We start from the raw sequence: 12138 nt of genomic DNA, 5'->3' as shown, positions 1-12138 counted from the left end.
GCAGAACGGTCTTACTAAGAGCTGTTTACTTCCTTTTAACTTTGACTTACTCTGGCCTCGCCCCTGGAGTGCAGTCCTGACATATTAATGACCACAAGAACAAAATTAAAACAGAAAATAACACGTTAAAAGAAGAATGATTGATGGGAGAACAGGTCATACTATGTGTATTTTGATACAGATCCAGATGGAGTTAAAGACATTAAGATTTAGTTATAGGGCCGGGTACAGAATTCAATACTTTTTAGGCACCGACCGAATTGTCTCTATAATATCGAAAAATGCCTTGTCATTCAATACCCAATTTTAATATCTAAGGAGGAAATCTCATCAGCTACAGTGAGCCAATAAGCATGCAGCTTCTACCAAGATCTAATAATGTTTGTGATTGGCTGTCTAACGTTACACGTCATAGAGGTAGGCAGGAAAAACTCTACGTTACGCACAGAGACGGGGATCTCGTAGTAGGAGCTGAAAAATAAATAAAAAGATTTGTGCCGTAATGTGTAATGTTGTCATTTCTTTTTGATTTATAAAATTGGTAGCGAAAAATTATCTTTTAGGAATCGGTATCGAAGTCACGGTATTGGTATCAGTATCGAATATTTTTGAACGATACATAGCCCTATTTAATTAACACATTAAAGTACAGAACGAGGCATAACTTGGCAAAAATATATATTATAAAGTTCTGTACTGGTCATCTAATTGTAACGCACTTTATAGTAGCCTATCATAAGAAGCACCGTGGTAAAACATGAATGTTATTCATATATTTAAAAAGCCTCTTAAGAGCACCACTGCAGGAAAGAATGAATTCAGCCTATTAAAAATAAATGTAAGATCTTGAGGATATATAATTATTTGGTTAAACACGGGGAAGTACTCTTACTTTATGAACACAAACTTGGCTGCATACTATTTATCACCCAGAGAAGAAATCTACTTTTTTAGTCCCCTGGCCTCAGTGGCTGGCATACCTTAAAACCTCAGATGTGTAGAATATGCAGAATCTGAACAGACAGGACTTATAGCACAGGTGTGATCAGGGTCTGGCAGGTGGCAGTTGTTGGTGTCCCACGCTTACCTAAACCCTTAAGTGAAAGTATTTTTCTTAAATGAACATGCCCAGCCCTTTCTATCGCTGTCCAGTTATGTTGTTTCCTCCAGGATTTATGACGATGGAATCCAGTAAGGGACGGAGAGCCTGGCCAAAAGGCCTAAAGAGGAAACACAGCAGACAGTACTGTTACACCGAGATTGCCAAAACAAACGGCCTAAAGATAGTTTAAACAATGTGGGGACGGGGGGAAAATATCCAATTGAGCACAACAATAACACCGCCTTTCAACTCAGAACAACACACACAGGGAGAGAGATCTAGAAATAGCAAATAACAGACAACAGTTTCAGTGTCACAATAACTACAATTTAAATGTTACTTCAGTACTATTGCACGCCATTGTTCCGTAATATTAATATTTCATAAATGTTGCGATGCGCGGCAATGCCATATGTCTCAGTGCCGCCTCCTCAAGGAGGTACATGAGGTGTATGAGTGGAAAAATCCACCATCACATCTTCTCACGCAAGACACCATCAATCTGGGATGTTCACTACATCTCAGGCTATTTTGAGAGGTGAAGTGATGCAACCTTCTATTTCCCTATACCTATTGTGTTTTTCCAACTTGCCTCTCCTACTTTTATTTTAGTTGGTGTATGTAGCATTTCCTTGGCTGTACCCCTAATCTTGAAAAAGTGTTCTCAAAATGAACACAAAGTGTGCTCAACAGCCATTTCTGGTGTTGCAATGTGGTTTGGCTGCCAGTGTAGAACACCTGAGAGCATTTAAACAACTTTATCCACTACCTGAACAGAATTCAAGTCCACCTAAACTAAGTGACAGGAGCTAAATGTGAAGCTAATTACCGTACAGAACTTGCAAAGATGGACATCAAAATTGTTCAAAAGTTGCATATGCAAAGATGCAGTTTAACTACAAATACAGAGAGAAAAATTATAAGAGCATTGGTGATGTTAAAACAGCTTTATGGCGCTAGTTGACTTACGTGGATAGTACTTCAGATGGAAGGTCTGTAATGTACGACGGGATCGTTTTGCCCGTGAGGAACTGAGCCACCTCGTTGCTGAAAGTGTTGCAGTTGTGCTCAAACAAGTTGTACGTGTCAACTCTGTGCACCCAGATGAGGAAGAAGAAAGAGAAGAGAGAGGAGACAGACACATATATTTAGAGAGAAGACTGAGAGGCCGTACAGGGTGGAGAAGGCCGGGTGCGTAGCAGGAAAAGACAAGATAGAGGCATTTTTGCGAGAGATAACAGAAAGAACTGAGAAGTGTGAGACTTTAAATGCGTGTACAGAGGATTCTAAATAATGTAAAAAAAAACTATACAAATATATTATTTCAATATAAAAGAACTAATGCCCAACTTCCAGGTGATAAAATGATTAGATTTTTTTTGAGAGGATGGTGCAGGAGCAATGAATTTGTCTCACAACCCATTTGTGTTTTTCACCTGTATTGAGAATTATGAGGATGTCTCATTAATTTATTTAAAGACTTTCTAAAAGAAAGAAGTTGTAGCCTACATCCATGGAGTAGTAAGAAATAAATTAATACATTTTAAATAGTGGCCCCTACCCACCCTGAACTCCAGGATGGATCCCAGTGGGATGTAAATCTGTGTGATGAGCCTTTACCTGTATGTGGATTCTGCCAGTGAAAACAGGTACACCATAAATATTTCCAGAGACACCTCAGTGGAGCCCAGGTCCACTATGGAGTCAGGCTCACCCAAGGGGGTGCCACCCTAGGAAGCAACACACATACACCCCTTAGTATGCCTTGGTTCCAAACACTTTGACAAACACGTCCTGATCCATGACTTAATTTCCCTGTACATCAGTAAAAGTGGCAAAGGTTTTATTTATTGTTTGTATTTGATAAAAGAACTAAGCTGATTCTTACAGGTGGACAATTGTTGATGCCTTCTCCCACAAAGAAGAATTCCTTTCCATGGACCACAACAGCAGTGTGCCTATAAAATACCAAAACACCTTATTCCAATAAAACCAACCAATGGAATTAGTTAACCACAGTTTACAGTATATTTAGTGAGAAGACTGAAATAAGTATATAAGAAGCTGCACTCACCATATCCCATCAAGCTGTCTTCCTGTGTTAATAAAAAAAACAGAATTAAATCAGAATACTTATTCCAGTCTAATTAGTTGGCAGAAAATAAAGTCATGTCTCAGGCCTGAGTAACATCCCCGCTCTCTCCTGGTTACTCTCGCGGGCCCGGTCGCCCTGTCTCCGGCTTTGATGAAGCCAAGCAACAGGTAACATTGGCTCGTCAAAAACTCACCTAGCAAGAGAGGGCTCAGCTGGCGGGCCATGCCTCTGGACATGTCGTAAATGTACAGTTTCACCGGGTAAGAGTCAGTTTGATCCATGATAGCACAAAGGGATAACTTCCAAATGACAACTGGTAGCTAGCTAACTTAGTACAGGGTTAGCTGGCTGCTGACTCACATCCACCGAGAGTTGGCCGACTGGCTAGCTTACGTTAGCTAGCAAACAAAACTTTAATATAAAGTTTATCGTGGAACTGTTAATGTAACGTTGCCTATATAAACACAGGCTACAGACTATTTCACATAAAAGGTAATAAATATACTTAGCGTAAATCTCTTAATAGATATAAAAAGTAATAACCCAAAGCCGGGTGACAGCTGCCGTGTCACGGTCTAACTGTAAACAAAAACATGACTGTCAAAAATGTGCTTCGCAAGGGGGGCGCGCATGGGGGCGGGGACGTCGGGGACCTGTCTTCCGGAGTCGAGTCAAGCCTCTCTGCAAACAATTCCCGCCTACTTTACTCAAGACTTTACTAGGATTGGCAGACAAGCCTCAAATAGACGACGAGCCGTTCCGGCCGTTCCCCGTACGATTTTCAGCGTGCTCGTTCATGTCTTACCTGAACGCGCCAGCCATTGAAATTAGTCTGGACTTGTAAGCGCTTGTGAGCAGAAAAAAGCAGAGCACGGCAAGTGACTTTATGCATCTACAATCATTTTATATCTCACCAGGTTATTGTGTGAGTTTATGGAGTGTTTAGGCCATATAGCTTGTGTGCATAATAAGAAAGATACGTTTGTTCTCTAAGCGACCCGAAGATATGAATGGATGAAGTGGCTAATTACAAGCTAAGCTAACGTTTGCTAACTTAAACGTTGCCTGAGTGAAGTTGAAACCTCAGTTAACGTTAATTACATATTAAATTAATTCAACAATTAATGGTTCTTTGCACAATTATTGTTTTCTTTTTGAATTAGCACCACCTTAAATACATAACCTATTTTGTGAACCTTTTAGAGGAGCACAGCAAGTCAGTAAATACACTTTTAAACTGGACAATATGCTTAATTATGTTTTAACATTACTTATCTTTATTAACTAAATACCTAAGTATCGATAATGTATAACTATGCCTGCTCCTTGTGCCATTTACCAAGAGATAGAGAGTGAGCAGAATTCAAATGCACAGCAAGATGCCTTCTGCTACAAATGACAATCCAGACCAAATGCTATGGTGCTAACTGTACACAGTTTAAACATCAAATGTTGCAACAGTATTCAAGCTACTTCATGTTTCCTGTTGTGTGTTATTGACCCTGCTGAATCACTTGGCAGGACCAGAAGCAGCACAAATGGCGGAGTGGAATGCCTATTACAAGAATGAGGATGACGAGGAAGACCAAGAGGAAGGAGAGCAATCTGGAGGTGGGATAAAAGCCTCTCCATTTACTTCATCTGAAGTGCACATAACACAAGACCGTCAGCTACCATCTGTCACTCAGATTTGGTCATCATGCCTCTCTGCTAGATTATTCTTCCACATTTCTATATTTCACTTTTTTCTGCATTTCACCAATGGAACCGTATGAGACAACTTTTGATTCAATCACGCTTGCATGCCATGCAGTTATAGTGTTATAAACTATAGTTATTAACGTGTAATTCAACAAGAGTTTAAAGTTGTCATTAAACAGCATTTGATATCAAAAAGTAAGACATTGTCTGAAACCTTGAAGTTACATAACAACAACTCCGGCTCTCTGTCCTTGGTAGGAGATTACAAGATTACAGGGAGGGACAGTTTGGTCTTCTTGGTGGATGCCTCAAAGGAAATGTTCATCAAAGGAGAAGACGGAGAGCCCTCCAACTTTGACATGACCATGCAGGTAAGGTGGCCAGTTATCTTAGTCTCTTTTGCTTCGTCTTTGTTGGAATTGCAAGAAATGTGCTGTAATTATCCCAAATATTATGTATAGGCTGAGACAGCATAGTAGAGGAAAGGTATTTTTTAGAAGTAAATCATCCAATTTATTTTTTAATATACAATTATTTAGAAAAACTGAAAACCTCCAATAAGCTAACCTACTTCAGAATGAGTTGTTTTTGTTCTGATAACAAGTGTCTGTGTTCTGTCCCTGTAGGTTGTGCGCAGTGTGTACACCAGTAAGATCATTAGCAGTCACAGGGACCTGGTGGCGTTGGTTTTCTACGGCACAGAGCAGAGCAAAAATCCCAGGAACTCTTTCAAGCATGTCTACGTATACCACGACCTCGATGAACCCGGTGAGACGCTGCACTTTTCATACTAACACACGGGTCGCACTTCATCTATAGTATCTTTTTTGTGCATGTTATAGGTTTATAAAGTGAAAAGCCCAAAGTCCACCCCAAAGGGACTTACCATCTCCAACAGAAAACACTGTTCACAAACAGCTCTATTGTAGTCCAGCCTTTACTTCAGAGACAAACGTGCGTCACTTTGTAACAAACGTTATAATGCTCACCTAGCTGCTATCATGGCACGCCCTCATACTCTGCTTCTGACTGGCTAGTAGTCCTTACCTAGCTACTGCGCATGTGCGAGTCCCAACAAAGATGGAAGTGAAGATGTCTCACTCTGTAGCTAAAACAGAGAGCTCAACACACAGGGTGAAAAGAGGAGCTGCAGCAATGTGCAGTACAACCGAAATATGGTGTTTTTTTGAAAATTAAACCATGTAAACCTATTCTGATATAACCTCTAAATGAAATTATGAACCTGAAAATGAGCATAATATGAGCACTTTAAGCGCTGTAAGAAAGTCCTCCTAATCAGGTATTTGGATAAATTTGTGGGAAAACGGTATTGGTGACCTTATACATTGTTGAACATGTCTTTCTTACACCCCTATTCATTCTGTTTTTCCTCATCTGTCTTCTTACATTTGTCTGTCTGCTCCATTGTTTTCCGCAGGTGCAAAGCGAGTGCAGGACGCGGACGCTCTGCGGGGGGCAAAAGGTGCCCAGCTGGCAGCAAAGACCATGGGCAGCGGCGAGACGTCACTAGGCGACGCCCTGTGGTGCTGCGCCAACCTCTACAGTGACATCAAGCTGCGCCTCTCGCAAAAGCGGCTCATGATCTTCACCTGCAGGGACGAGCCACACGGGGGTGACAGCGTGAAGGACCGACAGGCTCGCACCAAGGCCAATGACCTCAAAGAGACCGGTATGTCTGACGCAAAGGCTGCTCTTCTTTCATGAAAGTCTGGAATACTGTCGTGGATTAAAGCTAAAAGTTGCCCTTAGAAAATTTGCTGTTGTTTATTTATCATCTGCTCTGGCTTTTCCAACTTTTTGTACACAGATGTGGTAATAATAATTGTTCAAAATTATATGAAATTGAGTATTTTTTTAATGAAAAATGTAAAAAAAAAAAAAAAAACATTCTTGGGGGAGGAACTCCTAACCCACCCCACCAAATACATACAAGTCTTCCACAAATCTCGGGAAAACGCTGTATACCGAACACTATCATTTCACTTTGGCATTTCTAATCAGCCACTATTCATTCATTGCATTTTTGCAGCTTTTAATACGTTAAGCCTGTATGTCTTCATGGATTCATGCGACCGTTCCCTTCTCTCTTAGGTGTCACGATTGATTTAATGCATCTGATGAAACCGGGCGGCTTCAATGTCGCGTCCTTCTTTCGTGACATTGTAAGTCCACCTGAGGATGAGAGCGAGTTGGGGCTGCAGCTGGAGCCTTGTGCCAAACTGGAGGACCTCCAGAAGAGGGTGCGGGCCAAGGAGCAGAAGAAGAGAGCCATGGCCAGGTAGAGATGACTGACACATTTCCATTTCCACACATCAAAGTTTAGTGCCGTTTAGTCACTTCCTTTGTTATTTATAGCTCTTTGTATTATATTGATATGAGAGTAGGACTCCACAATTAATCGCAATTTTATCGAAATCGCAATATGGACTAGTGCAATATCCAAATCGCAGGGGGGGAGGCGCAGTATTTGTTAAACGCAAAATATGTGTCTAACCATTCTGAATGAAGTATTGTGGGGCTGCAGAGACGTCCTGGGCCTACAGATCCAATCCTACAGACTAAAGGAAAACATATTTGTTTGGTACAGATCCTCGCAAAAATCACACTACATGACAATAGTACATTTGTATTTGTGTTTCAGTGAAAATGAGATTGATGATCCAAAAAATTCAGAAACGAGGGAGAAGTGAGAGAGTGACAGTGATTAGCTTCGGAGCGAGTAGCGACTCTAGAGTCATGGTGAGAGAAACAAAGTGTCTCCCCTGTGTTTTCTGACCACGGTGGGAAATCTGTAGGAGGAAAAGTTAGCCCTCTCCTTAATTTCACGTTGTTTATGGAGAAGGAGAACCAGGAAATGAGTCGGGGGGGGGAAATGCAACGCTACCAAGCCACGGCCGAGCGGCGTGCGTCGCCGCGACCTGTAGTTACATTTTTTGAGAGGTGCACGTCAGATGCAGAGAGGTCTGCGGTAGGGCTGGGCGATATGGAGAAAATCAAATATCACGATATTTTTGACCAAATATCGATACCACAACGATATTGTAGTGTTGACTATTGGTGCTTTCACAAAATATTTACCCAATGAGATTTTTGATAACTAATCATCAGTAATGTGGATATAATGACTAAGTGGGTAAAGGCAAATAATAGAACAGTTACAACAGTCTGGTAAGTTCAGAAAATGACATCACTTTACTGTAATGCAGCCTTTAAAACCAGGAAAAGACACCACTTATGCCATAATACGATATCCAAAATCTAAGACAATTTCTAGTCTCATATCACAATATCGATACAATATCTATATATTGCCCAGCTCTAGTCTGCGGGGTTACGCCGTCGATTCTACGCAGAAGCATAAAAAGGCCTTTACACCTCTCGTATTCCTCACACCACCCGTCCCTCTCTGCCATCTTTAGGTTGAACCTTTGTCTCGGTGAGGGCATAAATGTAGCTGTGGGAATTTATGCAACTGCTGTGAGCGCTCGGAAACAAGCCCCCGTCAGACTTTACAGGGAAACCAACGAGCCAGTCCGCAGCAAAACCCGAACCTTCCACACCCAGACTGGCAGCCTGCTGCTGCCCAGCGAGATAAAGAAAGCCCAGGTAAGAGCAGACTAGATCTATGCGCATTTTGGCTCGTGTGGCTGGTGAGATATTGAAATCCAAACTTTCCACCTGTAAGTGGTTTTTGTTGCTCTTTTTTTTTCTCTCTCTCGGTTTGTTTCCGGCGCTGTAGGTGTACAGTAAGAAGCAGATAGTGATGGAGAAGGACGAGGTGGACGCCATCAAGAAGTTTGACGATCCTGGATTGGTTCTGATCGGATTCAAACCGATGGAGAAGCTCAAGCGTCACCACCACATCCGACCTGCTGTTTTCCTCTACCCTGAGGAGGACGAGGTGAAAGGTAGAGCCGTCTGCGTCTGATTTGCCTTCAAAACCAATGGGAAGAAATATGAAAACCGTAGTATTGAGTGTCCGTTTTTGAACATGTATGGTAATGTTTTAGTTTTGAATAAATAAAAAAAAAAAAGTTCTTTTCTACAATGAGGCTTTTAACAATGCGCATTTCATTGGACGGTGTCATCAAAAGTCTTCTCTGAGCCGAGCTCTAATATATCCTGTGTTTTCCACCTCAGGCAGCGCATGTCTGTTCTCTGCCTTGCTGACTAAGTGTAGCGAGAGGAATGTGTTCGCACTGTGCCGCTGCATCGCTCGCCGGAACTACCCGCCTCGATTTGTTGCCCTGGTGCCTCAGCAAGAGGAGGTGGACGAGGGGAAAGCGCAGATCACACCACCAGGTAATACACTGCTGAGTTCAGCAGAGGAGGCACACTTTAGGGTTTGTTTTCAGTTTCCGTCACTGTATTATTTGGTTTTTCTAGCTTTTAAAAATAAAAAAAAACAGATCAGTTTGCAGTCATAAGCATCATAGGCAACCGTGTAGCTGTCTCCGTCATCATAGTAGTGTGCTAAAGCTCGATAGCGACGTGTCGTCTCTCGCGCCTGTCTCAGGTTTCAACGTCATCTATCTGCCATTCGCTGACGACATCCGGACTCTGGATCCTCCCCAGTGTCCAGTGGCCTCCCAAATACAGGTGGACAAGATGAAGGAGATCGTCTCCAAGCTCCGCTTCAAATACAGGTAGCTGCTCATGTTTGGTGCTTTACAGAGACCTAAAGGCCGTTTTATGGTCCTGCAGAGGCTCCACGCACGCAAGCTTTCATCGAAGCCTACGTAAGTGGCCTGAGGGGGGAGTGGGTGATAGAGTGAGGGAGAAGTGAAAGAGTGACGGCGATTAGCTTTGGAGCGAGAACCAACTCCAGAGTCCTAGTCCCTCCCCTGTGTTTTCTGACCACGGTGGGACATCTGCAGCAGGAAAAGTGAACCCTCTCCTTGATTTCACGTTGTTTATGGAGAAGGAGAACCAGGAAATGAGTCGGGGGTGAAATGCAACGCTGCCAAGCCACGGCCGAGCGACATGTAGTTGCATTTTTCGAGAGGTGCACGTCAGGCTACGGCATAGGGTCCGGCGTAGACGCAGAGGGGTCTGCGGGGGTACGCCGTCGATTCGACGCACAACCATGAAAAGGCCTTTAGTTTAGAGATGCTTCTGTAGTCCTAAAGAGCATAACTGTGTGTGTGTGTGTGTGTGTGTGTGTGTGTGTGTGTGTGTGTGTGTGTGTGTGTGTGTGATATTATTCTGGGGGACATACCTACATACTTACATAATTAATATATGACCACTAGCTTGTATGGACACTTTGTGGTGACAAATTGGCGAGTGCGATGTCTGCTCGTAACAAAAGTCCTTCAATTGGTTTTCTTTCTGTAACATGTTTTCATTCTTTGTTATGTAACGTAGGAGTGATGCTTTTGAGAATCCAGTCATCCAGCAGCATTACAGGAACCTGGAGGCCTTGGCTCTGGATATGATGGCTCCCGAGGACATGGAGGACCTCATCAGTAAGATGCAGACAAACAGACATTCAGAGATCCTGGTTTCCTCTCGTGGCTGGTACAACCACTTCTTGTTCCTTCGTCTCTTCGTCACGTTCTGTATCTCTTTGTCTCTGTCTCAGTGCCAAAGGTGGACCAGATTGACGGCCGCCTGGGTCCTTTGGTTGAGGAGTTTAAAGATCTGGTCTACCCTTTTAACTACAACCCCGATAGCAAGCCAGCTGCCAAACGCAAAACAGGTCAGAGCTGGGGTCTTAAACAGAAACAAAGCAAAAGTCAGTCCCTCCAGGAATTCAACAATTCACGCGAATTCAACCAATCGCCATGAATTCAGTGCGACTCGCTTTTTATGACCAATAACCAGAGTTTTCCGCAACTTCAACCAATCCCAGCAGTCCCACATCCCACATCCTGTCAGCTCTCTGCAGCGGGCGGGGCTGCTGCTCATTCCCCCCCCAACTGATAGACACACACAAACGGTGGATGCAAGAAAAACCGGAGATGAGACGTACACAATGACCTAAATTGAGGACAGCTACGCTTGTAATTATTATAAGTGCAACTATAACTTAAAGTCCAATAAGTACTTTATCAAACCATATGAATGCGTGTCCCAGCCCAAGCCAGGATATGAAATGAACTAACAATGTAAAGATCAACAAGCCATTGACAGGAATGTTCAAATTTGATTGATTTTTTGTCTTAAATCAACGAGCCTTTTTCATATTATACCAACATTTGCAGCATCCTGAGCCTTTTTGGTAATACTAGGAAAACTCAGCCCAGAGTAGTTTTATTCTGCCCGAAACAAGTTTGCAATTTCCACTGTCTCTCGCAACTTCATTGCGACAAAAATACAAAAGACATCGCAACTTTTATTGCAATTTTTTACAAAAGCTGCTGCAAATTCAGGCATTTTGGGCCGCAACAGTCACAAAAAAAAGGCAGCGAAATCCTGGAGGGACTGAAAATTGCTTTTTTACTGTATCTTTGTTGTTTTCGCTGGATGGTACTGCAAGTTTGAATTCTTCTGCCCCAATACACATCATCTGCAGGAGGTTGATCAAGTGTATTGATGATTTAGATCTTCTTTTTTTTGTGCTATAGTAAAAATCAAATTTTTCTTTTGACTCGATGCTTTCTCCACAAATGAACCTGCAGCTGGTACCGGTGGCGGAGCTGAGAAGAAGCCCAAAGTGGAGATGCCAGAGGACGAGCTGCGGGCCCACATGCAGAACGGCACCCTGGGAAAGCTGACCGTGCCCGTGTTAAAGGAGGCCTGTAAGCAGTTTGGGGTTCGGACCACTGGGACCAAGAAGCAGGAGCTGATAGATGCCCTGACTGAGCGGCTGGGCTCGTGAGGACCTCAGTATACAACTCAGTGCCTTTTATGAGCAGGCAAACCTGTTCAGAAAAGATCAGAAATGTCTTCAGACACTGTGCACGCAGCAAGTTCTGGTCCATTTTGTGATCCATTTTAAAAACCAGGATATTACCTTTACCCTGTGAACTCAGGGACCGACCAGAACACTGTGTGCAGTGTTCAACCAAAAAGGTTTCCTGTTGTGTATGTCAAGATTAAACCTCTTGCTTTATCCTTTTTTGTGTACAAGTGTACAATTCACATACAGTCATAAAACACACTGTAACTAGTGATGCCACTTGTTAACAACCTTTTATTTGCATTAATAAAAAAATAAAAAAATTTGTACAGCTTTGCATCTAGTTTGTTTTATTTTAACAACCGCATGAGTCAG

General features: G+C 42.6%; 2 protein-coding genes across 3 annotated transcripts; one reads left to right on the top strand and one right to left on the bottom strand.

Annotated features, from left to right (window-relative positions):
- Positions 1-550: 550 nt before the first annotated feature.
- desi1b (desumoylating isopeptidase 1b) lies at positions 551-3818 on the bottom strand. The gene is made up of 6 exons (XM_028568274.1): positions 3391-3818; positions 3177-3198; positions 2991-3060; positions 2723-2832; positions 2072-2194; positions 551-1220 (listed from the first exon to the last, which is right to left on the bottom strand). Exons 1-6 carry the CDS (start codon positions 3476-3478, stop codon positions 1139-1141), a joined length of 495 nt encoding a protein of 164 aa, XP_028424075.1. The 5' UTR covers positions 3479-3818; the 3' UTR covers positions 551-1138.
- Positions 3819-3931: 113 nt separating this feature from the next.
- On the top strand, positions 3932-11790 carry xrcc6 (X-ray repair complementing defective repair in Chinese hamster cells 6). Of its 2 annotated transcripts, none has more exons than XM_028567767.1 (13): positions 3932-4122; positions 4719-4808; positions 5157-5269; positions 5525-5666; positions 6337-6588; positions 7011-7197; positions 8339-8525; positions 8659-8827; positions 9060-9221; positions 9436-9565; positions 10287-10387; positions 10504-10620; positions 11543-11790. In XM_028567767.1, exons 2-13 carry the CDS (start codon positions 4736-4738, stop codon positions 11740-11742), a joined length of 1833 nt encoding a protein of 610 aa, XP_028423568.1. In that variant the 5' UTR covers positions 3932-4122; positions 4719-4735; the 3' UTR covers positions 11743-11790. The 2 variants fall into 2 exon arrangements, with proteins under 2 accessions (XP_028423568.1, XP_028423567.1); XM_028567766.1 differs by having other exon boundaries at positions 3933-4071.
- The last annotated feature ends 348 nt before the right edge of the window (positions 11791-12138 follow it).

This window comes from Perca flavescens, chromosome 21, assembly GCF_004354835.1.
Source record: "Perca flavescens isolate YP-PL-M2 chromosome 21, PFLA_1.0, whole genome shotgun sequence".
NCBI lineage: Eukaryota > Metazoa > Chordata > Actinopteri > Perciformes > Percidae > Perca > Perca flavescens.
The sequence above is the reverse complement of the archived record's forward strand: the minus strand, read 5'-3'. Positions and strand labels throughout refer to the sequence as shown.

Excerpts from the sequence above, each read along its gene's own strand:
- desi1b (XM_028568274.1), bottom strand. The coding sequence starts at position 3,478 with ATGGATCAAACTGACTCTTACCCGGTGAAACTGTACATTTACGACATG. Across the intron at positions 3,061-3,176 it reads AGACAGCTTGATGGGATATG|GCACACTGCTGTTGTGGTCC; the intron begins GTGAGTGCAGCT and ends GGTATTTTATAG. Across the intron at positions 1,221-2,071 it reads CCATCTGAAGTACTATCCAC|GCCTTTTGGCCAGGCTCTCC; the intron begins GTAAGTCAACTA and ends TTTCCTCTTTAG.
- xrcc6 (XM_028567767.1), top strand. The coding sequence starts at position 4,736 with ATGGCGGAGTGGAATGCCTATTACAAGAATGAGGATGACGAGGAAGAC. Across the intron at positions 10,388-10,503 it reads GGACATGGAGGACCTCATCA|TGCCAAAGGTGGACCAGATT; the intron begins GTAAGATGCAGA and ends TCTCTGTCTCAG. Across the intron at positions 10,621-11,542 it reads AGCTGCCAAACGCAAAACAG|CTGGTACCGGTGGCGGAGCT; the intron begins GTCAGAGCTGGG and ends ATGAACCTGCAG.